Below are 25,592 nucleotides of genomic sequence, written 5' to 3'. Positions count from 1 at the left end.
ATACACACTGTTTTAAAAGCGCTGTGTATTCAAAGTACATTTGAAATAGAGTAGAAGAAGTGATTAGTTCTGCTATTTAAGATTAGGAAAAGTTTCATAAAGGAGGTAATGCTGTATTTCACAGAGAACTTAACCATGGGGGCACATTCCTCTGGATTAATATTATAGGGAACATTTTGCCAACCACTGTCTATCTTGTCTTTCAAACCAAAAAAAAACCAAACCTGTTACTGTTGAGTTGATTCTGACTCACAGCGACCCTACAGGACAGAGTAGAACTGCTCATACGATTTCCAAGGAGTGCCTGGTGAATTCTAACTGCCCACCTCTTGATTAGCAGCCGAGTTCTTAACCACCATGCTACGAGGGTTTCCTCTTATCTTTCAGATATCCTAAAAAAAAAAAATCATGTTAACTATTTGCTGGACAGTATATATAAAATTAGACAGTAGACTGTCTAATTGAGTTTAGATACGTAGAGATTGAAAACGTCTCTTAATGAAAGGAATATAAATGTTAGAATGTTAGCGTACACACATAAAAATATATAACTTTTTATTTTTACTTTTTTGCAGAGCTACGTTAAAATCAGTGAAAGTAGCTACCAAAAGCATGAGGGAATCTAAAGATTGTCTCTTTGACATGAGTTGAAAATAATAAGTCTAGCTCACCGCTACTACAAACATAATTTTGAAATAAAATAAGAACTGAATATTGGAATTTAAGTAGTTCACTCTTAATTGCACATGTAAACCAAAGTATTTGCACAAGGCTATTTGTTGAACTATTGTTTACGTTAACAAAAAAAAAAATTAGAAACAACTGTTAGTATTAGAAATGGGTTAAAAACTATTACAGGTATTCAGTTGAAATCTACACTTGTGAATGAGATCAAGTTATATATACTGATAAGGAATAATGTCTATAATAACAGTGGCATTATGTTCACCATGCTATATATAACTGTTACCACTGCCATGTTCCAAATTATTCCATGACAGTTCACAGAAACTCAGTGTCCCGTAAGCAGTAATTCCCCATCTCAGTCTCCCTCCCACTCATGGTAACTACTAATAAATTTTTGGTCTCTATGCATTTGCCTATTTCATGTAAGTGGGATTGTGCAGTATTTGTCCTTTTGTGACTGACTTCTTTGACTCAGCATAATGTTTTCAAGGTTCATCCATGTTTTGGTGTGTATCAGGACTTTATTTCTCTTTATAACCAAGTAATATTCCATTGTCTGTATATACCATGTTTTGTTTATCCATTCCTCTGCTGGTGAATGAATAAACGCATACTACTTTTGCAATTTAATCGAATTGGTGTAGATATAAAAACAATATGAAATGCAAAATTAAAAAAATACGTCTCCCTGTTTCCTAACACGTGATATTGTTACAACTTTGTGAAAGGTTTGGAGTCCTATTGCATGCTGTTTGAGGAGGGACTTAGTATTTTTTGGAAACGTACTTGAGAATATGCCTGGTCTGCGAAGAGGAAGGTGTTTACTTTTTGTTATGTAGGATTATATGGATCTGGAATAACTGTTGAGTAATTGACGTCATCCGGGTTGCATAGATGTAGCTTTTCTAGCTCAGATAAAGTGTAACTGGTGGATTTGTTTAGGAAGGATTGCTCACTGTTTCATAAAATAGAGAAAGGTGGGATTTAATGGGGAGCCAGGCAGTTGAGAGCTAGTACTAAAATTGAGGGCAGTGTGATCAGTAGATAAGTAAATCTGGGGCCTAATCCCTGAGGAAATTTGGGGAACCATCATACTTTGGAAATAAGTGGGAAATATCACTAGTTATGGAAGTTCAGCTAGTCAGGTTTTATGGTATGAGTGAGTTCTCTGTTAGCTATATTTCTTTGGCCAAAATGACAGGATGACAATTAATGAGATTATTCTTTTAGGGAAACGAGTTGGTGTTGTTTAAAGCCTGCATAGATTCCAGGCTACTCAGGATCGTGTCCTAAAATTTCTTGTGAGGATGAATGAGGAACAGAAGAGAGATCTTTCTAACTTATTTCAGATAATGTGTAGAACCCATTTTGGGGATACTGATTTAGGACTAGACAGTATGGTAGCTATGATACTCATAGGACTTTTGAAGCCAGTCTTGGTCACCTAGTCAAGGTTTCTTTGTGTGTGTAGAAGTTATCTCTTTATCAACTTTAGGAAGTTTTGAACATATCTTCTATTTTGAATGTATTTATTTTGAATCCCCTGTTTATTTCTTTTTTTTTTAATTAATTTTTATTAAGCTTCAAGTGAACATTTACCATTCCAATCAGTCTGTCACATGTAGGTTTACATACATCTTTCTCCTGTTTATTTCTGTGTGTCATTTTAGTGCCTCCTTGTGGAGAACTATGCTGTCTGCAGTTCTGCTAGTGATAATTACACAGATGAAAGGTTTCTGAACTAAAATTTCTGCAGTGGTTTTTTATATTTTAGAGAAACACTGAAGATAGTTTTGTAATCAGAATTAGTTTTATGATAAACATTTTAATTCAGGAGTTTATTTACTGAATGTTAAAGTACCTATTGTTTTAGGCAGTATTTACGTATTTTTGATACATCAGTGAACAAAACAGATAAATATTTCTATTCTCTGAGTTTTACATTCTACCAAGAAAGGGAGGCATAATAAATAAGTCAGTCATGTAACATGTTATATGATAAGAGCTAAAGAAAAGGAAGAAAAAATACAGCATGTAAAGTATGTTAGAAATGCTGGGTGGGGGCAGGGAATTTGCAGTATGAAAGAGTTGTCAGGGTAAAACCTCATTAAAAAGGTGACATTTGAGCAAAGACTTGAGGAAGAGTGCTTTAGGCAGAGGAAGCAAGCAGTGGAAAAGTCCTGAGGTGAAACTCTGCCTGGGGTGTTCAAAGAACAGCAAGAAGGTCATTGTGGCTGGAGCAGAATAAGGTAGGGGGATGGTGTGGACAGGTTATAAGCTATTGTACGGACTTTGATTTTTACTGTGAGATAGGAAGCCATTGAAGGATTTTGAGCAGAAGAATGAATTGAAGTTTCTTCGGACTCTATGTGGAGAATATAATAAAAAGGCATATAAATTGAAGCAGGGAAACCAGTTAGGAGGCTATTGGAATTTTCAGTGTGAGAGAGATGGTGGTAGCTTACACCAAGGTGGTAACAGAGGAGGTGGTAGTAGAAGTGGTCAAATTCTGGGTATATTTTAAATGTAGAGCCTAAAGGATATACTGAATTGGATGTGGGGATTAGGGGATGTGAGAAAAAGAGAGGTATAAGGGATAGCACCATGGTTTTCAGCAGAGCAACTGGATGGAGGGAATTGCGGTCAACTGAGACTATGAGTAAAGGGAATTGGGGTTTGGGATGGGAGAAGATCAGGGATTCAGTTTTGTAGATAGTAAGTTTGATATGTCTGAAAGCAGTCCAAATGCAGATGTGGTGGAGGTAGAGTAGGGAATTTTGACAATTAAAAAGCATATATGAAAGTTGTTAAAAAGATACTGATCCTTAATTTAATTTTGAAATGTTGCTCATATTTCAAAATCATTCTTTCATTTAGCAAATATTTATTGAGTACCTTTATTTGATACTGTGTGATTGAGGGCTACAATGATAAGCAGATAAAATTATGGACCCAGTCCTTATGGAACTTAACGTATAGTGATAGAGACAGATATTAACCCAGTAAGCACACAAACACGTTTAAAATTACAGCTGTTCTAAGTGCGGAGCCCTGGTGGCGCAGTGGTTAAGAGCTTGGCTGCTAATCCAAAAGCTGGTTGGTAGTTTGGATCCACCAGCCACTTCTTCAAAACCCTGTGGGGCAGGTTTCCTCTGTCCTGTAGGGCCGCTATGAGTCAGAATTGACTCCACAGCAATGGGTTTTCTGGATTTGGTTGTAAGTGCAATGAAGGAAGGGCATCTGGAGCTGTGAGAATGGATGATGGGGTACTAATTACTTTTGTGGTCAGGGAATACTTTCTTGAGGAAGTGACATTTGAGGTATAATTCACATGCAGTAAAATGCATCCATTTTAAGTGTACAGATAGATGAGTTTTGACAAGTCTGTGTAACTGCCATTATATTAAAGATATGGAGCAGTTTTATTATCCCAGAAAGCTTTCCAGTGCCTTCATTTCTTACCATTTTTAAATTGGGTTGTTTGTCTTTTTCCTAGTGATTTGTAGTTCTTTATATATTCTGTATACAAGTCTTTTGCTGGCTATACCCAACCTGTTGCCGTCGAGTTGATTCCCTCTCAGTGACCCTGTAGGACAGAGTAGAACTGCCCCATGTGGTTTCCAAGGAGCGCCTGGTGGATTCAAATTGCTGACCTTTTGGTTAGCAGCTGTAGCTCTAAATCACTACACCACCAGGGTTAAATATATTCTCCCAATTTGAAAATTGCCTTTTTATTCTCTTAGTGGTGTCTTTGGATGAACACAGTTCATAATTTAAATGAAGCCCAATTTATGAATCTTTTATGGGCAATTCTTACTGTATCTTGTTTAGGAAGTATTTTCCTATCAAAAGGTCATGAAGATATTTGCCTACGTTTTCTTGTAGAAGTTTGTTTATCCATGATTCATCGCAAATTTGTTTGCAGATGATCTCAGCTAGGATTCAGGGTTCATTTATTTCTCATATGATATTCAATTGATCCAGTGCCATTAATTGGAAAGATGGTCCCTTCCTCATTGAATGTAAGTTGTTTTGTTGTAAGGTGACTGTATGTGTGGATCTCTTTTTCAACTCTGTTCTGTGCCATTGATCTACCCTTGCATTGACCACATTCCCTAGTTACTGTAGCTTTATAGTAAATATTCATATCTCGTAGTGTATTTTAAGATTGCCCTAGGTTATTCTGAGTCCTTTGCATTTCTGTATTAATTTAATTTAATTTTTTTAAATTGTACGTTACATGAAGGCTTACAGAGCAAATAGCTTCTCATTAAACAATTAATACACGTACTGTTTTATGACAGTGGCTGCCAGCCCCACAACATGTCAGCGCTTTCCCCTTCTCGACCTTGGGTTCCCCATTACCAGCTCTCCTGTCCCTTCCTGCCTTCTCGTCCTACCCCTGGGCTGGTGTGCCCATTTAGTCTTATTTTGTTTTATGGGTCTGACTGATCTTTGGCTGATGGGTGAACCTGAGGAGTGACTTTATTACTGAGCTGTAAGGGTATCCGGGGGCCATACTTTGAAGGTTTCTCCCAGTCTCTGTCAGACTAGTAAGTGTAGTCTTGTCTTTTTTTGTGTGTGTGTGAGTTAGAATTTTGTTTTACATTTTTCTCCAGCTCTGTCTGGAACCTCTGTTGTGATCCCTGTCAGAGCAGTCGGTGGTGGTGGCTGGGCATCAAGTTGTGCTGGACTCAGTCTGGTGGAGACTGTCTCTATAAATTTTAGAATCACCTGGTGAGTTTATGCCCAAAGCCTGCTGGGATTTTGATATGGGATTGCATAGAATCTCTAGGTAACATGAGGGAGATGAAATCTTCACAGTATTGAGTCTTCCACTTGATGAATATGGGATATCTTCACCATTTAGTCAAATTCTTCCTCAGCAGTGTTTCAGTGTAGAGGTATTTTATATCTTGTTAGATTGATTCCTAGCTATTAGTTATTTTTGATGCTGTTATTAGTGCTATTGGCTTTAAAATCTGATTTTCTATTTGTTAGAAGTATGTAGAAATACAGTTAATTTTTATATATTGACCTTATATCTAGCTACCTATGTGCCTTTTTCTATTTCCTGTTATTTCTCTTGGCTGTCCATTTATTTTTTTTAAATTGAGGTAAAAGGTATATAACACAAAATTCATCATTTTAACCATTTTAAAGTATATAATTCAGTGGTTTTTAATATGCTCACAATATTATGAAGCCTTCACCATTATCTAATTCCAGAACATTTCTATCACCCCAGCAGAAACTTGTATCTGTTAATAGTCAGTCCCAGTTTCTCCTCTTCCATCCATCCCCTGACATCCACTTTCTGCCTTTATGGTTTTGCCTATTCTGGATATTTCATAAAAATGGAAATTACAATATGTGGCCTTTTGTGTCAGGCTTCTTTGATTTAGCATGTTTTGAAGGCTCTTCTTTGTTGTAGCATCAGTGCATTTCTTTTTATGACTCAATAATATTCCATTGTAAGGCTTTATACCAAAAGTTTTGTTTATGCGTTTATTGGTGGACATTGGGGTTGTTTCCACTTTTTGGCTCTTAGGAATAATGCTCCTATGATCATTCATTTACATGTTTTTGTGTGACTGTATGTTTTCAGTTCTTTGTGTATGTGTACCTAGGAGTAGATGCTGGGCCATTTGGTACCTCTGTGTTTAACCTTTTGAGGGCCTGCCAGACTGTTGTCGGCAGCATCTGTACCCTCAGCACGTGTGAGGGATTCAGTTTCTCTGTATTCCCATCAACACTTGTTATCTTCTTTGTTTTTGTATTATTATAATTAGGGCCATCCTAGTGGCTGTCAGCCATTTATTTAGTCTTGTTTTTTTAAAATGCTTTATAATTTTTGATAGAATGCCAGATGTTGTGAATGAACAATTGCAGGGGCTCTAGTTGCTGTTATTTTCTTTAAAGAGGGTTAAGTTTTTCTTCTGGTAGGCAAAGTAGTACTAAGAGATCATCTTGAAACTGTTGAGGGTTGATTATAAACCTTGTTAGGGCTGATCTATTTAAGTTTTGCCCTTAATCCGGAGGAGAGGCTCTTTTGAATTTTCAGCAGAGAACTTGAGTTGTACATGAAGGTATCTAACTTGGAGCTTACATTCCAATTTTTATCTCCCTAGCATGGGACGGCATCTAAAATCTCTGCTCTTCTGTTTAGCCTCCTAATAGATGTTTTCTTGAATTTCCCCCCTATTTGTGGTTTTCTTCTTTGGAATTTTGTCCCTTAGTTTCTAGCTCTCTGATAGCCAAAAACTGACTTTTTTTTTCTCCTCAGTCCATTAGAACTGCTGCTTTCTTCTTGAGCTCTATTCTTCTCTTACATAGCAGACTCAGAAAAAAGCCAAGGTAATTGAGGAGCTGGTCTTATAAACTTCCCTTCTTTCAAGAAACGTAGCTCCTTCTGCTCCTGCCTGATGTAGTTGCTCTCCAATGCCTTCAAACAGTTTTTTACATTTTATTATTTTTATTATCAGGAGAGTTAGTTTGATGCAAGGTACTCCATCATGATGGGAACTGTGAATAATGATGTTTTACAACTTGAGTCACACAAAAAATGAAAGCCTGATGCCTATTGAGAGTGAGAACATGAGTTTTCAACAGATGAGAGACTATTTGGACTAGAACGTAGGAGGAAGGATTTTCATTTTCAAACAAACACATCAAGGCCAGCCAGGTTTGAAGGATGATAACAAATAAAAGATAATTAAAAGTAAGATGTGACACTAGCTGAGCTGATGTATGTATGTTTGTTTTTAAACTGAATAAGGGTTTTAGTTGTTTAAAGAAAATAAATTGGGTAAAGAATTTAATATGAGAATTGAAGTGTTAATGGTGATTTTGAGAAAATATTTAGTAAAGAAGAGTTATTGTTTGGATGTAGTTAGTGAAGAAATTAAGATTCTGAATTTTGAATGGGTGTTACTACAATACCCAAAACCAAACCCATTGCCATTGAGTTAATTCTGACTCATAGCAACCCTACAGGACAGAGGAGGACCGCATCACAAGATTTCCAAGGGTGTTTTGTGTAATCTTTACGGAAGCAGACTGTCACATATAATCTTTACGGAAGCAGACTGTCAAATTTTTCTCCTGTTCAGCAGCTGGTGGGTTTGAACGGCTGACCTTTCGGTTAGCAGCTGAGCGCTTTAACCACTGCACCAACAGGGCTCCTTGCTATTAGAGTAGTACTTGATTATTTCTGCAAATAATCAAGTTATTTCTGTTAGTGCTTATTAAATGACGGAGGTTTGAGTGTTCACATGTGATGGCTGAAGAGTAATGTTGTATATGTTAAGTGTGCCAGAGGGAATTGTGTTCACAGATCTGGAAAAGTACAGATAAAATAACTAACTGGCCATCGAAAAATATGGAAGGAAGAGCATGACTGAAGTTAGAGGAATGGACATTATGTTTAGAACATGGAGAAGTAGAGAAAGAAGGCCGAAATAGATCTGTGAGAAAAATGCTTCCTCCCTGTCCTGCAGGCTTAAGAATGGGAGTTTGGAAAGAAACTAACCATTTGCTTTTTCCACGAAAATATCCCTACGAAGAGAGCCAGATGTGGCAGACCATCCTGTATCTCTGTTTTTCCTTTTGCCCTTTTTTGAACTCTCAAGGTTAGTCAGTTATTTTCTTCACAATTTCATTAGGAAATTTGCCAAGACATCCTTTTGAGGCAGCTGTCTCTGCACCCTTGGAGGCCATCAGTAATGTTTGCAATCTATAGTAGTCATCGGCACAGAAATGTTGGACTGAGCTCAGCTGGGTCTTTGCATTTTAAAATACTCCCTTGCCCACCACTTTTTCCCCTGAAACAGAATGAAATAAATATTATCAGTCCTTTTGTTTTTTGTTACTGTACCTTTCAGGTAAAATCCATCATTAGTAAAAATATATCCATACATATTAATGATAAAAAGATATAATTTTTAAATGCAATTAAAATAATAATGGATTAAGACTCCTTAATATACAAATAAGCATTCTTTTTGTACAGAATGTTAAAAATTTCATTTTTACTATTGCGTTTATATAAAGTAAAATATGCTTTAATTGTGGTGTTCTTTTGGTCTAAGGTGCTTTGATGCTGTGCTCATGTTAACCATCTTGTGAAGTTTGGGAGGATATTAAATAATGATGGTACAAGTCCATGATTAAAATGCATTCGAATAGATTGAAATACATTTGTGTTTTTGTTTTTATCCAGCTTAAATATAGGCAACTGTTACACCATATGCATCTTTAATGTATTAGTCTGTTTCTCTTGTTTTACTAAACTGTCTCCTTTCAGCCACCCACACAGAATATGCCTATGGGTCTTGGAGGAATGAATCAGAGCGGCCCTCCCCCACCTCCTCGCTCTCACAACATGTCTTCAGATGGAATTGTAGGTGGGGGTCCTCCTGCACCACACATGCAGAACCAGATGAACGGCCAGATGCCTGGTAAGTTTTTCTCCTCTAAGACATTAACACCAGAGTTGCTTAGCAACTGGAACGACATGGGGGCTCAAGGGATACTAGATTGTTGATGACAAAACTGCTTTGAATGCCCCCGAGTACAAGCTCTCTTAGAGTTTGTTAGCTACAGAGCTACGTGACCTGTATTCAGTGTTTATCAGGCTGCCCTTGGGCTTTGATGTAGCTGACACACAGCATTCCTCTGATGAACAGAACTGGCTAAATTTAGTCTGTCTGAAACTATGCGATACAGCTGGCTTTAGAAGGTTTTTGGAAAAAATGCATAACACCGTGGTTAAGGTTTAAAATCTGTTTATAAAAAGGTATTACAACATTTCCCTTAGTTTTGTATTTACAGAAACATTTATTGATTTCAGAAAGTGTCATTGGAAACAACACACCAGAAAAAGAAACAAAACACTCGCCAAAGTGCTAGTGTACTTAGTATTTCCTCAGTGATGTTACGGATTTTTTGAATACCTGTTTATAGCGTAACAAATATGGAAATTGATCTTAAATGCTATATGCTTTCTTGTATAATGAGCCACTCCCTTTAATATTTATCCACTTTAAGTTTTGAGCCACTAGAATATCTTCCAGGCCTTTGAATGGTTATTTATTTACCTTTTGCTGGTTTGAATTTTTAATCTGAAAAACATCTTTATAAATTATTTTGTTTTTGTAACAACAGCAATAACCTATATCCATAATTTTTAGTGTGGGGTTAATTTTTAGTGTAGAGCTACATTAAATATAAGAATATATTTATTTTGTAAAGACAAGAGTTATTTTCATTATCAAACAATGTATATAAACAGCGGTAATGGAAATAAATACAACAGTTTATTTTTAAAACTAGTAATTAACATTTTTATGATAGTGTCTACTCTAGATGATATGTGGAGTTGGTAAAATTGGTGTTCAGGGATGATGGATATAGAAAAAGAAGAAAAGAGCACATTGTTTGGTTGCAGGCATGGTAGCCTGGCTTATAGAAGACTGAAGTGATGTTTTGGTGGTTATTTCCTATTTCTTGCTCAGGCTTGCAACATCCATGACCCACACCCCAATATGGAGGTAGGAATAAAGACTTAACCATTTCTCAGGTTGTAGTCAGGAGAAAACTTTTTGGTAAATCCACATTTAGCTCATCAGGATACATTATTTTTAAAACTGGAAGGATACTGTTAGTATAGGTTAGCAAGCTTGGTGTTAGGTGACTTTTTATGGTTGTACCTTTAATTAGGATTTTGACTTAATTTCTCCATGCAACACTTAAACCTAAGAGCCAAGAAGCAGTTGAGCAGCAATGCAGTTATTGAAAAGTTAACACTTTGCTTTTATGTAAGGCCATCTGCAATAGTTATGTTCTTTAATAAGCCAGAGATTATTAACCTGTTAGGACCCAGGTTATCTAGAATACTGTATAGCTTCCAAAACTATAGTTGGAGAATTATAGTTAGTTGTAGGAGAAATTGAAAGCTTAGTAATTTATTTTCTTTATTTGATAAATTTGTTATAACATTTAGCCAACATTTTTATGCATACAAATTTACATCTAGGTTCTTAATTTCCAAATTTAGTCTTATTTTTAATATTTTATAATTAAATGTCAGAGCTACTTGTATGGTGTTTGATCTTGGACATATAATCTCAGTCTTAATTTCTGCCTTTTTAAAACAGTTAATTGATTTTTTGAAAACTAGATTATACATGCTGGTGATATCAACATCAAAAGGTACCAAAGAGTATACAGTAGCTCCTGTCTTTCTAGATATTTCATTTTAGAGAGGCACTGGCTTCTAACTGTTCTTCCAGAGATGTTTTCTGTATATAAAGACATGCATATGTACATTTATTTCTTTTTCTTACTTCTCCTCCTCCTCTTCCTGCTTGTTGTCCTCTTTGTTTTCCTTCTCCTTCAACACAACTTGTAGTGTATATTAAATACTACTGTGTATCTTTTTTTTGCCCTCTTAAAGATGTATCTTAGAGACCATCTTTCCACTTAGTATATAAAGAGCTTGCCTCTTTTTTTTTTTTTTGGCGACTGCATCACATTCTTTTTTATGGGTGTACTCTAATTTAATTTAATAGTTCCCTTATGGTGAAAATACAGGTTGTGTCCAGTCTTTTGTTATTATAAATTATGCTGCCATGGATATCTGTATCCATGGATATCTATATCCATGGCAGCATAGTTTATAAATATATATGTAGTGTATATTATATACAATATACATAAATATATTTATATATAAATACATGTGTGTGTTAAAATTTGGTAGTTATTTATATTTGCATTCCTCAAACAATGTTTCAGAATACATTTTTCTTCATAATATAGTTGGATCTAGACTTTAAAAAAAAAATTTTTTCATTGTGCTTTAAGTGAAAGTTTACAAGTCAGTCTCTCATACAAAAATTTATGTACACCTTGCTGTATAATCTCAATTGCTCTCCTCCTAATGAGACAGCACATTTCTCTCTACCCTCTGTTTTCGTGTCCATTTAGCCAGCTTCAGACCCCCTCTACCTTTTCATCTCCCCTCCAGACAGGAGCTGCCCCCATAGTCTCTCATGTGTCCACTTGATCCGAGCAGCTCACTCCTCATCAGTTTAATTTCCTATTCTATAGTCCAGTCCAATCCCTGTCTGAAGAGTTGGCTTTGGAAATGGTTCCTGTCTTGGGCTAACAGAAGGTCTAGGGACCATGACCTCTGGGGTTCTTCTAATTTCAGTCAGACCATTAAGCCTGGTCTTTTTATGAGAATTTGAGGTCTGCATCCTGGATCCAACTGATCTTTGCAAATCTGTGAAATGAAAAGAGGGTTTCATAGTTTTAATTTGCCATTCCGGTATAAGTGAAGCAATCAATCTTTTTCATGTATGTGAGCCCTTTTGCGGTTTCTGTGTGAAATGGTCTTTCATGTCTTTTGTTCATTTTTTTACTGGTGGTGGTCTTTTACTTAACTTTATATATTAAGTAATTTGTTCAGTCTGCTGTATGTTTTGGAAATGATCCCCCCCCCCCTTAATCTTATTACAGTTTTTGGGGGTTTTTTTTGCTCATGTACAATTTTTGATTTTTATGTTACCTAATTTATCAGCTTTTTATGGCTCTGGGTTTTCTGGCATACTTAAGGCCCTTCTTCTCTAAGATTATTAAATATTTTTTTCATAGATTGTAGTACTTTTATGATTTCTCTTCTTTTTCTTTTTTTAATTTTAAATTTTTTATCCATTTAGTATTAGTTTTGGTGGAAGAACTAAGATAGGGGTCCAGCCTAGTTTTTTCCAAATGACTACCCAGTTGTCACCATTTGTTGAATTATCTTTCTTTTGCCAACTGATACTTAGTATAACCACTTTTATCATCTACTAAGTTATGCATTTGAGTATGTGTTTTAGACTTTGTTCTGGTCCATTGATCTGTTAATCAGTTCATTTATATGCTAGTACTGCACTTACTTATTCCAGCCTTATGATATGTTTTTCTCTCTTATAAAGCTGGTCCTGCCTTATTACTCTTTTTTTTCAGAATGTTCCTAGTTTTTCAGTATCAGTTTCTTAATCTGTAAAATGAGAATAATAAATAACGTCTACCTCACAGGTTTGCAGTCATTCATGTAAAGCATTTACTTTGCTATTGAGTAAATACTAAGTTATTATCAGATATTATTAACAATAATGCAAAAAATAGAAAACTTCTTTAGATACTTTTGTACAGACCATCAATTTAACTTTCATATTTTGCTTCTGATCATTTTTCTTCAAAGGGCCTAACCATATGCCTATGCAGGGACCTGGACCCAATCAACTCAATATGACGAATAGTTCCATGAACATGCCTTCAAGTAGCCATGGATCCATGGGAGGTTATAACCATTCCGTGCCATCGTCACAGAGCATGCCAGTACAGAATCAGATGACGATGAGTCAAGGACAGCCAATGGGAAACTATGGCCCCAGACCAAATATGAATATGCAGCCCAGCCAAGGTAAATAAACCTTATATCATTCTGGACTAGGATGCCTTTGAAAGTAACACGATAAAAAATGCATGGTTGAAATGAGTTGATAGTCATACCCATAAAAAGGGAAGGTTGAGTTTGAAACTAGCTTAAACTTTTTTCTTTTATTTTCTACATTCAGAAAATAAATTGCTTAATTTGCTTTTTAAAGCTCATTTACTTTTATGTCTGTTGGGGTACTTGTCTTTTGGACAGTTTATTTGGGGTTCTATATCGTTGAATCACGGAGCCCTGGTGGCACAGTGGTTAAAAGCTTGGCTGCTAACCAAAAGGTCGGCAGTTCAAATCCACCAGCCGCTCCTTGGAAACCCTATGGGGCAGTTCTGCTGTGTCCTATAGGGTTGCTATAGTCAGAATTGACTTGATGGCAGTGGGTTTGTTTGTTTTAATATTATTTTTGAGTTGTTTTTTAAAGCTAATCCATAAATAATGAAACATTTGGTTAAGAGCTAGAAAATTGAAAAAATATAATTTTAAAGTAAGTTTTTTTATGTACTGTCTTTGCAAGCGCAGTCTCTTCATAAACATCTACTTCTGTGGTTCATTTTACTTATTAAGATTGTGTTAATTTATGTGGTTTTCCTTTGATTTATAAGGGTGTTTTCTGACGCTAAGTTTTAGCATTAAAAAGTAATTCTAACATAAGTTGCTATTAAAATGTGCAGTGGAGGTATTGCTCTACTCTTGTCTTCTTAGAGTGGTATGAGTCTATTAAAATTTACTGCTGATCTCTGAATGAAATTGTTATCTTGTTTCTCTTTTAAGTATTCATATGACTAATAACTAAAAACCAGTAAGTGGCACTCTGTTCAGCTAATTGCTTGTTAAAATATTTGGCGTATTGCCAGACTAAATCTATTTCAATTATGAAGTGTGGTGAGGTTAAGAAGTTTAAAATATAATTAAATGTATTTGTGATATAGCTGCCTAGATTTTGCTTACGAAAAACAAATCACTAAATTTCGTACCCAGATGAAGGAAGATAATGTTAATCTGTTGATAATACTCATGATGAAATAATATATTCTAATTTTAAAGTATTAATACAGATAATTTTTTCTAATGATGATACTGAAAACAAAGGGAGAGAAAAGAATAAATTTTTAGTGAATGTCACTTCACAAAATTGATCCCTCTATATTTTTTCCCAAGGTTATTTAGCACCCATGATGGAATGTTTTCTTCTTTTTTTTTAATTAGGTCAATTAATGGTTCAAAACAAAGCAGCATCCAGTCAGTGCTAGATCAGAAGGGAGTTCAGGCATTTCTCCATACACTTTGGTTATCAAGAAAATTGATAATGGTACTGATAGCAACTGCAATAATGATGGTACACTTTTTAGAACCCTATAGTTAAGAAAAGGTAGGATGTGCACAAAAATAGATGAGCAACATAGTTTGATGTGACTCATCGTAAGCCATGAAGAAGAAAAAAATGCAGGCAGTGGTGTGCATGTAGAGAATAATTACTGTTTGTGGAAAAAGAAGTTGATGTGTTTACAGAAGTTTTTTGTTCTAAACCTAGGGACCAACTATTATTTTTTTCTAAAAATTCCATATTTTGTATTAATATATAGTTATGTTACTTTTTTGCTTCTTATAATTTTTGAATTCCTAAATAGAAAATAGAGACTAATACAGAAAATTACTATGCAGAGATCTGATGTAAAGATCTAAATGATACTTTCAAATTAGAGAGTAGGGTAGAAACATTGAGGAAATTTTTAATGTTTTACAAATCTGTCCAGGAAGAAAAAGTTTTTATTTAGTTAAATATTTTAGAATCAAAAGATCACAGAAGAAAATTACAATTTAAAAAAAAAAAGAAAATTATACAAAGTACTGTCAACATCCAGTTTCTTAATCATATACATTTCTTATAAAAACATTTTAATTGTATGGTACCTGTTGGGTGAAAAAAATGTTTAGTATTGTGAACATTTTATTTGAAATTTAAATATTTCCATTATAAAGGGCTTTTCTAAATAGTTTTATAAAAACTGTATATGTTACATTAAAATTTATGTTTTCATAGATAAATAGGTAGAAGAAATTAAAGACAAATATATTTTAAATAAATCTTAAAGAAAAAGCCTGAAAAATACCAACATTCTGTAAAAGGAAAAAAAATTGACTCTTTTTTATGTGTAATGTTTATTGAAATATTATTATTTAAAAAAAATAATTTTTATTGTGCTTTAAGTGAAAGTTTACAAATCAAGTCATTCTCTCACACAAAAACTTACATACATCTTGCTACGTACTCCCAATCCCTCTCCCCCTAATGAGACAGCCTGCTCCCTTCTTCCACTTTCTCTTTTCTATTATTAATAATGTTTTAAGTCTAAATGTCACAACCTTCCTTTGGCTATCTCCTTATTTCTACATATTTATCTCTGTATCAAGAGATAATAGGGGGAAAAAAAAAAAAAAACTACTGAACAATTTTAAGTGATACCAAAACCCAAAACCCATTGCTGATAATTCTGACTCATAATGACCCTGTAGGACTGTGTAGAACTGCTCCATAGAGTTTCCAAGCCTGTAGTCTTTATGGAAACAGACTGCCACATCTTGGTCCCATGGAGTGGCTGGTGAGTTCGAATTGCTGACCTTTATGGTTAGCAGCCAAGCACATAACCACTTCACTATCAGGGTTACTTTTTAAATGATAGTAGGGCTCATGATAGTAGGGTTTATTAGCCAAAGAAAAGAAATACTCATGGATTCCTTAGATTAAACACGTAAAGTGACAAAAAAAAATGGGAAAAGACTAATGCAGAAAATTTCGTTTCGAAGAGGAATAATTAAATGGCAGTATGTAGGACATTTTAATTTAAGTGACTTTTCTCAGAAAGTTTAATTGATTATATGGTACTAGTTTTCCAAGCAAAACATTGCGAGGCAAAGTCTAGATGTATTCATTTGGGTAGTTTTGAGGTGGTTTTGTTTTTTGACATCTTACCCTACTCCCACCCTTCCACACATACATGCATTCTCCACCACCCTCACCTCCTGCAAATTGGTATATGAAACAAAATAAACAAAGAAAGAAAATCTGTGCAAAGGTTAATATAACAAAAACACAGACTTACCACACAAAATGTCATTTTAAAAAGCTGCACAAAAATTTTCTCCCCATTAATAAAAGAAATCAGAGATGGAATCAAAAAATTGCTAGAATCAAATGAGAATGAAAATACATCATACAAAAACCTTTGGGAGACGGCAAAAGCAGTGCTCAGAGGTGAGTTTATAGCAATAGATGCACACACCAAAAAAGAAAAAGGGACAAAATCAAAACGTTAGCTATACAACTTGAACAAATAGAGAATAGCAAAAGAAGCCAATAACCACCAGAAGAAAGGAAATAATATAAGATCAGAGCAGAAAGAAATGAAATAGAGAATAGAAAAACAGTAGAAAGAATCAACAAAACCAAAAGTTGGTTCTTTGAAAGGATCAAGAAAATCAACAAACCACTGGACAAATTGGAAAAGAAAAACTGGAGAGGATGCAAATAACCCAAATAAGAAATGAAATGGGGGACATTACAACAGATCCAACTGAAATAAAAGGATCATAACAGAGTACTATGAAAAACTGTACTCCAACAAATTTGAAACCTGGAGGAAACGGACAAATTTCTAGAAGTATACTACCTACTTAAACTAACACAAACTGTTGTTGAAAATCTGAACAGACCCATAATAAGAGATTGAAAAGGTAATTAAAAAACTCCCAACAGAAAAAAGCCCTGGCCCAGATGGCTTCACTAGAGAATTCTACCAAGCATTCAGAGAGGAGCTTGTACCAGTACTACTCATACTATTTTGTACATAGAAAAGAAGGGGATACTTCTGAATTCATTCTATGAAGCCAGTATAATCCTGATACCAAAACCAGGCAAAGACACCACAAAAAAAGAGAATTACGGACCAGTATTTCTCATGAAGATAGATGCAAAAATTCTCAGCAAAATTCTAGCCAATAGAATTCAGGATCATATCGAAAAAATTATACACCGCGACCAAGTAGGATTCATACCAGGTATACAAGGATGGTTCAACATTAGAAAATCAATCAATATAATCCACCACATAAATAAAAGGAAAGAAGAGAATCACAGGATCATCTCAGTTGACATAGAAAAGGCATTCGACAAAGTTCAGCACCCATTCATGATAAAAACTCTCAGTAAAATAGGTATAGAAGGGAAATTCCTCTACATAATAAGGGGCATGTAACCGTGGTCAACATCATTATTAATGAAGAGAGGCTGAAAACATTGCCTTTGAGAGCAGAAACAAGACAAGGATGCCCTTTATCACCAGTCCTATTTAACATTGTGCTGAAAGTCCTAGCTAGAGCAGTAAGGCAAGAAAAAGAAATAAAGGGCATCCAGATTGATAAGGAAGAAGTAAAACCGTCTCTGTTTGTGAATGATATGATACTACAAATAGAGAACCCAAAAGACTCCACAAGAAAACTACTGGAACTAATAGATTCAGTAGAGTAGCAGGATACAAGATAAACATACAAGAATCAGTTGAATTTCTATACACTGATAAGGAGAACCTACAAAAAGGAAATCAGGAAAAAATACCATTTATAATAGTCTCTAAAAAAAGGAAATACTTATGAATAAATCTAACCAGGGATGTAAAAGACTATACAAAGAAAACTACAAAACACTACTGCAAAAAACCAAAACAGATCCACAGAAATGGAAAAACATACCATGCTCGTGAATAGGTAGACTCAACATTGTGAAAATGTCGATTATAGCCAAAGCAATCTACAAATAAAACGCAATCCTGATCCAGATACTAACAACATCCTTTAATGAGATGGAAAAACTAATCATTATTTTTGTATGGAAAGGGAAGAGGCTCTGAATAAGTACTATTGCCGAAGAGTAAAGTAGGAGGACTTACACTACCAGACTTCGGTACCTACTATACAGCTATGGTAGTCGAAACAGCCTGGTACTGGTACAGGGACAGACACGTTGATCAATGGAACAGAATTGAGAACTCAGATGTAAATTCACCTGCCTGTGGTTCATCTGATCTTCGACAAAGGCTCAGAGTCCACCAGATGGGAAAAAGACAGTGTTTTTAACAAATGGTGCTGGCAAAACTGGATGTCCATCTGCAAAAAAATGTAACAGGACCCATACCTCACACCATACGCAAAAACTAATTTAGAATGGATCAAAGACCATTTTTTCCAACTACTACCTTTTTCGTTTGTTTGTTTGTTTCCAACTTTTGTATTCCAAACACCAGTAATTATCAGTTCATCTTGATTGCATGTTTGATCAATTTCAGACTGCAAAACTTGGTAAAAATGTTCAATTTCTTTATTCTTAGTGTTTGGTGTGTAAATTCAAATAATAATCCTATTAACTGGCCGCCTTTGTAGGTATATGTATGTTATCCTATCACGGACAGCATTATCTTGCAGTGTTCTTTTTTGACGGTGAATGCGACACCATTCCTTTCCAATTTGATATTCCCATCATAGTAGACCATATGATTGTCTGAATCAAAACGGCCAATGCCAGTCCATTTCAAGTCACTAATGCCTAGACTATTGATCTTCAGACGTTCCATTTCCTGTTTTACAACTTCCCATTTTCCTAGATTCATAGTTCGAACGTTCCACATTCCAATTATTAATGGATGTTTGCAGCTCTTTCTTCTCATTTTGAGTTGTGTGAAAAAGAGGAAGACCTCAGTGAGGTGGATTGACACAGTGGCTGCAGCACTGTACTCAAATATAGCAACGGTTGTGAGGATGACACAGACCGGGCAGTGTTTCATTCTGCTGTACCTAGTGTCACTGTAAATCGGAACCAACTTGATAGTACCTAACAATAACGCAGTAAAGAAACCTATCCCATTTTGGTTAACTCGAGTGTATCTAAAGTGTGTATTACCATTGAACTCTTCTCTGTTTTTATTTGCCACATCACATATCAAAAATAAGAGCTTATATTCATTGAGTCCATTTTAGTACCAGACACTGTGACTAAGTGCTTTACATGTCTAATTTAATCCTTACAACATCATTTAGGTAGTAGTTACTATTATTACCTCATTCTGTGCATGAGGAAATAGGCATTCTGTGTGATAGGTAGGCCTTACTTTCCACAGTTACAATATGCATGAATGTCAGTTACCACAGTCTAGTTTAATAAAACACCTGTCTCCCAAAAACCGCGGTTCACATTTCAGTTACCAGGGCATATTAAGTGTGAGTAATTGCATGAGGTACAAACTTAGTGGCTAGCTCTTTAGTCCACAAATTACTGAGTAAATAACAGATGCCCGTTATGATCATTGGCTATTCACGTCATTTTCAAGTTATGTCAGTGATTGGTCCTTGTGCATCTGTTATTTAGTTCATACACAGACAGCAAAGCATGTAGTTGTGCTTCTCGTTTGGCTCCCAGTAATATGCTTATGTGACATTTTACAAAAATGGATATTTGAAAGAAGGAATCAATGAATAAAGATGAAAATGCAGCAAAAAAATGAAAAGTGAAAATGTTGGAAGTGAAATTCAGATTAAATGTAAAGGAGTTGAGATAGTGCACAGCACTGACAGCACAAAGGATAAAATGCTGGAAGCTAATCCAGACTCATAAACAAATATGTCAGTTCCCTGAATCATAGAAGAAAAGATGCTCATGCTCACTGCATCATCAGTTATATGATAAAAAGACTACTTTCGATAATATTTTTACAAAAATACAAACTACTTTAATTTTCAGTGTTTTAAATTAGAACCAATAATAATTTGTTAATAACTGGACCAATAAGCAACATTATGATAAATGGAGAAAATAATGAAATTGTCAAGGATTTCATTTTACTTGGATTCACAGTTCACGCCCATGGAAGCAGCAGTCAAGAAGTCAAATGACATATTGCATTGGGCAAATCTTCTGCAAAAGACCTCTTTAAAGTGTTAAAAAACAAACATGTCACTTTGAGGACTAAGGTAGGTCTGACCCAAGCCATGGTATTTTCAGTCACCTCATAATGCATGTGCAAGGGGACAGTGAATAAGGGGGATTGGAGAAGAATTGATGCCTTTCAGTTATGGTGTTGGCGAAGAATATTGAAAATACCATCGATTGCCAGAAACGTGAACAAGTCTGTCTTGAAAAAGTATAGCCAGAATGCTCCTTAGAAGCAAGAATAACGACGCTTTGTCTCATGTACTTTGGACATGTTATTAGGAGAGACCAGTCCCTGGAGAAGGACATCATGCTTGGTAAAGTAGAGGGTCATCTAAAAAAAGGAAGACTCTCAAGGAGATAGATGAACGCAGTGGCTGTAAGAATGGGCTCACAACATAGCAACGATTTTGAAGATGGCGCAGGACTGTGCAGTGTTTTGTTCCCTTGTACATAGGGTTGCTATGAGTTGACGGCACCTGACAACAACAGCAACATTTTAAATCTCAAGATTTTAGTACTTTACTGTAATACTAAATAAATATTAGTTATTTTTCATTTACTTATGTATTTATAACGGACACTAATAGAGTTTTAAATGTTTTGACAAAATTATAGGCTGTGGAACAAGAGCAGTTCCTTCTGTTGATTGCTAAGATTGTTTTGCATGGTTTCAGCTTGCACATTTTATGGTCGCATACTACTATGCACGGTGAGGATTGCCTGTAATTTTACATAGCTTTTGGAAATGCTATTCAAGTTTTTAACTTTTTATAAACGTTTTTAGGTCAGTAGCTTTTGATTTTTGTCTAAAGACTTCATATAAAATACAAATATGTCAGGTAACGGTAAGTGCTTTGAAGAAAAATAAGCAAACTAAGGGAAGGAGGAAGAGGAGGATGTGTATGTTGTGTTAGGGTGATGTTGGTTGGTGAGCACATACAGTCAGAAGGAACAGTGAGCAAGATCCCTGAGGCTGAAGCAGTGAGGCCAGCCTAGCTGAAGCTGAATGAGTGAAGGTGGAAAGTTGTCAGAGATGAGGTCCAAGAGGTAGCTGAAGGCTAGACCGTGAAAGACCTAGTGTTATATCCCATAAGGATTTTACATTTTATTCTTAGGGAGAGGGAGAACTACTGAAGAGTTTTGAGTGAAAGAATAACATGATCTGAAGGTTTTAAAAGGATACCTTTGGCTGCTGTATGGAAAATAGACTATGTATAGATGGGCAAAGCTAGAAGCAAGGGACCTACTAAAAGGCTCTTGCATCACTGAATTATGTATGTAAAAATTGGCAACTGTTTTGTTATGTATATTTTTAAAAAAAGACTCTGGCAATATTTGGGTAAGAGGTGATAGTGGCTTTGAATGGGACAACTCTGGAGGTAATGAGAAATAATTTGGGAATATTTAGGATGTATTTGAAGATAGAGCTGCTGGAATTCGCTAGGATTTGCTGGTGGATCATATGTGGGGTACACAGAGGGGATAGAATTAAGTATGAGTCCAAGTTCAAAGAAACTGGGTGAATGGAATTGCTATTTACTGAGATTAAGACATTGAGAGAAGAAGAGATTAAGGGTAGTGAGAAGCTTTTGGTTTGGGGCATGTTAAATTTGAGCACCTATTGATATTCAAGTGGATATATCGAGTAGGTATGTTAGTCTGGAGTTGAGGAGGAGAGGTCAGAGTATTGAAAGGCATGGGATTGGAAGAGATTATTTAAAGAGTGAGTAAAGGTAAAGAAGAGAAAGAGGTCTGGGGATTCATTCCCTGAGCTGTCTAGTATTTAGACATTGGCAAGATGAGCGTTTCCTTTCAGGAAGACTCAGAAGATTGAGCAGGGATAGCGGTGAGTTGGGAGAGAAGCCAAGAGAATATAGCGTTTTAGAAGCCAACTGAAGAAAGTGTTTAAAAATGAGAGAATTATTAAATGTGTTAAGTTCTGCTGATAGGTCAAGGAACATGAGGATTGAAAACTGACCATTGGCTTTTATGACCTTTAGCAGTCTGGGTAGAGGGATAGAGACAAAAGCCTTAATGGAATGTATTCAAGAGAAAATGGGAGGAAAAGTGGTAACAATCCTTTTCAGTAATTTCTCTGAAACAAACATGGGTGTCGTGGTTATCTAGTGCTGCTATAACAGAAATACCACAAGTCATGGCTTTAATAAAGAGAAATTCATTCTCTCACAGTCTCGGAGGCTAGAAGCCTGAATTTAGGGTGCCAGCTCCAGAGGAAAGCTTTCTCTGTTTGTTGTGGGGGAAAGTCTTTGCCATCAATCATCCCTGGCTGAGGAGTGTCTCAGCGCAGGGACCATGGGTCCAAAGGATGCGCTATTCTCCTGGCTCTTGTTTCTTTGTGGTGTGAGGTCCCCATGTCTCTCTGCTCACTTCTCTTTTTTATATCTCAAGAGATTGGCTTAAAACGTAACCTAATGTTATAGATTGAGTACTGCCTCATTAACATCATAGAGGTAGGATTTACAACACATAGGATAATCACATCAGATAATAAAATGGTGGACAGTTCACATAATACTGGGAATCATTGCCTAGCCAAGTTGACCCATATTTTTTGGAGAGCGAATTCCATCCATGACGATGGGTTAATAGATAGAGGAAGATGTAACATCAAGTAAGATTCTTTAAAGGTGGGAAGATATTAAATCATGCTTGTATGACAATAGGAATGATCCATTAGAGAGGGGGAAATTGATGATGTGTGTGAGAGAGGAAAGGGGTAATAGCAGGAGCAATGTTTTTGAGTTGCTGTGGGGTTAGTACAATCCCAAAGACTGCCCTCACCTATTACACCAGCTGTGCGAGTTTGGCCTACTGCAAAGTTAGAGGGCACAATTCATAAGACCACTCTAACTTTTGACACTAATTACAATTTCAAGGGGTTCCCAAAACCACCCTCAGGTTTCCTCATTTGCTGAAATGATTTATATAATTCAGTGAAATCCGTTACACTCACGGTTAGGGGTTATTACAGAGAAAGGATGCAGATTAACATCAGCCAAGGGAAGTACGCAAGACAGAGTCCAGAAGTACCAGCCACCGAGCCTCTGTTGTCCTCTCCCCATGAAGTCAGGACATACTACTTCCTGAACGTTGACAGGTGACAGTATTGTAGAGTATTCCCAACCAGGGAAATTTCACCTGAGCCTCGGTGTTCAGAGTTTTTACTGTGGCTTCATTACATAGGCATGACTGATTAATTGACTGATTGCTCACATGGTTGATCTCAGTCTCTAGTCTCCAGCCCCTCTAGGTGTGACCCAGAGCTCACACCTTAAATCACGTGGTTGGTCTTTCTGGCCTGGCCAACCCCCACCCTAAGACTATTGGTGTGGCCAACCCTGACTCTAAATCATATTATTTGACAATCCAGGCCCAAGTCCCCAAGGCAAACAAAGGTATTCAGGCGTGACATCGTAGAGAATTTACCTCTCAGAAGCCCAGGACAAAAGCAAGACCTCTTTTTGAGCAAGGATACGTTTTTTACTATACATTCACTTAGTGGGGATGTTGTACAGAAACAAACGCAGATATTGGTCTTAAGACTCATATATTCATCCATTCAAGCTGTCTGTCCCTTTCAAGGCATAGTATGTGGGTACAGATGCAGGTAGGCTGGTTGATTTAGTGGTGAGTGTTCTTTTCTGTTTCCATTTTCTTATTGAAATAAGAAGCAGAATCATCAGCTAGAATTGTGAGGAGGGCAGAGTAAGTGTTGGAGACCTCAGGAGAGAAAAAAGGGTAGGGAAGAATCCTTTCGAGAATTAAGAGAATATATTGACTAGGGAACTGTGGGATTTTTGTCCAGTTTGAGTTATCTTGAGATTTGCCAAGAAGTTTGTAATTGTTTTTAAGGGTTTCTCAGTTTGTCTGCTATTTGGTATATGTGTTCAAAATAATCATTTACAGATTTATAAAAAATCTGTCAGTTAATTGATAGTCTTACATTCCTGAAATTTATAAAAGAAGCAATAGAATGCAAGGGTTAAGAGCTGAGACTTTGTCAGAGATCAAGGTTCAAATCCTGACTCTGCCACTGATTTGCTGTGTGACTTGGTTAAGTTAGTTGTTTAAGCCTTTTTTTTCCTTTTATTAATTGAAGAGGCCAATAGCATCTGACAGGTAATACTGTAAAGGATTAAATGCAATAATGGGTATTGAGATTTTACCAGGTATCAATCTGAGTAACTCTGTCTGGCATATAATAATCACTCTGGTCTAGCAGTGAGAGCAACCATGGTTTTCCTGTTTTTGTAAACTATATACTTTTGGAACAAAGTGAGTCAAATTTATTCTCGTGAAAAGTATTTAAAAAAAAAAACATATCTCTTCTATTTATTGTATGTGATCAAATACTGTAAAGTAGAATTATATGGAAGTAGTTAAGAGAAGCTAAACTCCCTGGTATCAGATCCTAGCTCCTTCACATATTAAGAGTGCAACGTTGGACAAATTAATTAATGTGCCTGTGCTTTAGTTTCTCCTCCTTTAAAATGGGTAAATCTTCATGGAGTTGTGCAGATTAAATGAGTTAATACATGAATGCATAGTTAATACTCATTAAATATTAGTGTTTGTTATTATTAATGAAATGAAGCGACAAAATTCTAAATAGAAATGTAACTCCTGGATCTGGGTCCAGGAACAGCAGAAATCCTAAATTGAGTAAATCTTCAGTAAGAAAAAAACACATGATATTATATGAATGTCTCTTTTTGCAAATACAACATAGAACATTTACAACTGAAGAAACTGTCTTAGTTGCCTAGTGCTGTTGCTGTAACAGAAGAACCACAAGTGGTTGGCTTTAAGGGACAGAAATTTATTTTCTCACAATTTAGGAGGCTAGAAGTCTGAATTCAGAGTGTGGCTCTAGGGGGAGGTCCTCCTTTGTCTATTTCGCTAGAGTTCCTGGGTTCTTAGATTCTGTGTCTTCAGATAGTGTCTGTCTTTCCCCGCTTTTGCTTCCTTGTCCTGTGTCTGCTTCTGCTTACCTTACTCAGTACTGATTAGGTTTAGGACACACCCTATGGCTTGTTAACATGCCAAAGAAACCTTATTTCCAGACAGGTACAGAGGTTATTGGAACCCTGGCGGGGCAGTGGTTAAGATCTCAGCTGCTAACCAAAAGATTGGTGGTTAGAATCTGTGAGTCACTCTTTGGAAACCCTGTGGGGGAATTCTGCTCTGTCCTATAGGGTCACTATGAGTCAGAATCGAGTTGAGGACAGTGGGTTTGGTTTTTTTCTTCTGGCTTATACAGGTTATTAAGGACCCCAGTGAGGAGCACTGGTGGCATAGTGGCTAAAGTGCTTGGCTGCCAACCAGAAGGTCAGTGGTTCGAACCCACTAGCCACTCTGTGGGAGAAAGATGTGGTGGCAGTCTGCTTCCATAAGGTTTACAGC

At 36.1% G+C, this 25,592-nt stretch overlaps 1 protein-coding gene across 2 annotated transcripts in view; it reads left to right on the top strand.

The window, feature by feature from the left end:
• The window catches only part of SS18 (SS18 subunit of BAF chromatin remodeling complex), a 91,969-nt gene that overhangs the window by 33,201 nt on the left and 33,176 nt on the right, over nt 1-25,592 (top strand). For both annotated transcript variants that reach the window (XM_049900305.1, XM_049900304.1), the window contains exons 4-5: nt 8,993-9,146; nt 12,941-13,162. In XM_049900305.1, the coding sequence (XP_049756262.1) occupies nt 8,993-9,146; nt 12,941-13,162 (376 nt within the window). The remainder of the gene's footprint in view (nt 1-8,992; nt 9,147-12,940; nt 13,163-25,592) is intronic.

This window comes from Elephas maximus, chromosome 11 (assembly GCF_024166365.1).
Source record: "Elephas maximus indicus isolate mEleMax1 chromosome 11, mEleMax1 primary haplotype, whole genome shotgun sequence".
Classification (NCBI taxonomy): Eukaryota; Metazoa; Chordata; class Mammalia; order Proboscidea; family Elephantidae; genus Elephas; species Elephas maximus.
The sequence above is the reverse complement of the archived record's forward strand: the minus strand, read 5'-3'. Positions and strand labels throughout refer to the sequence as shown.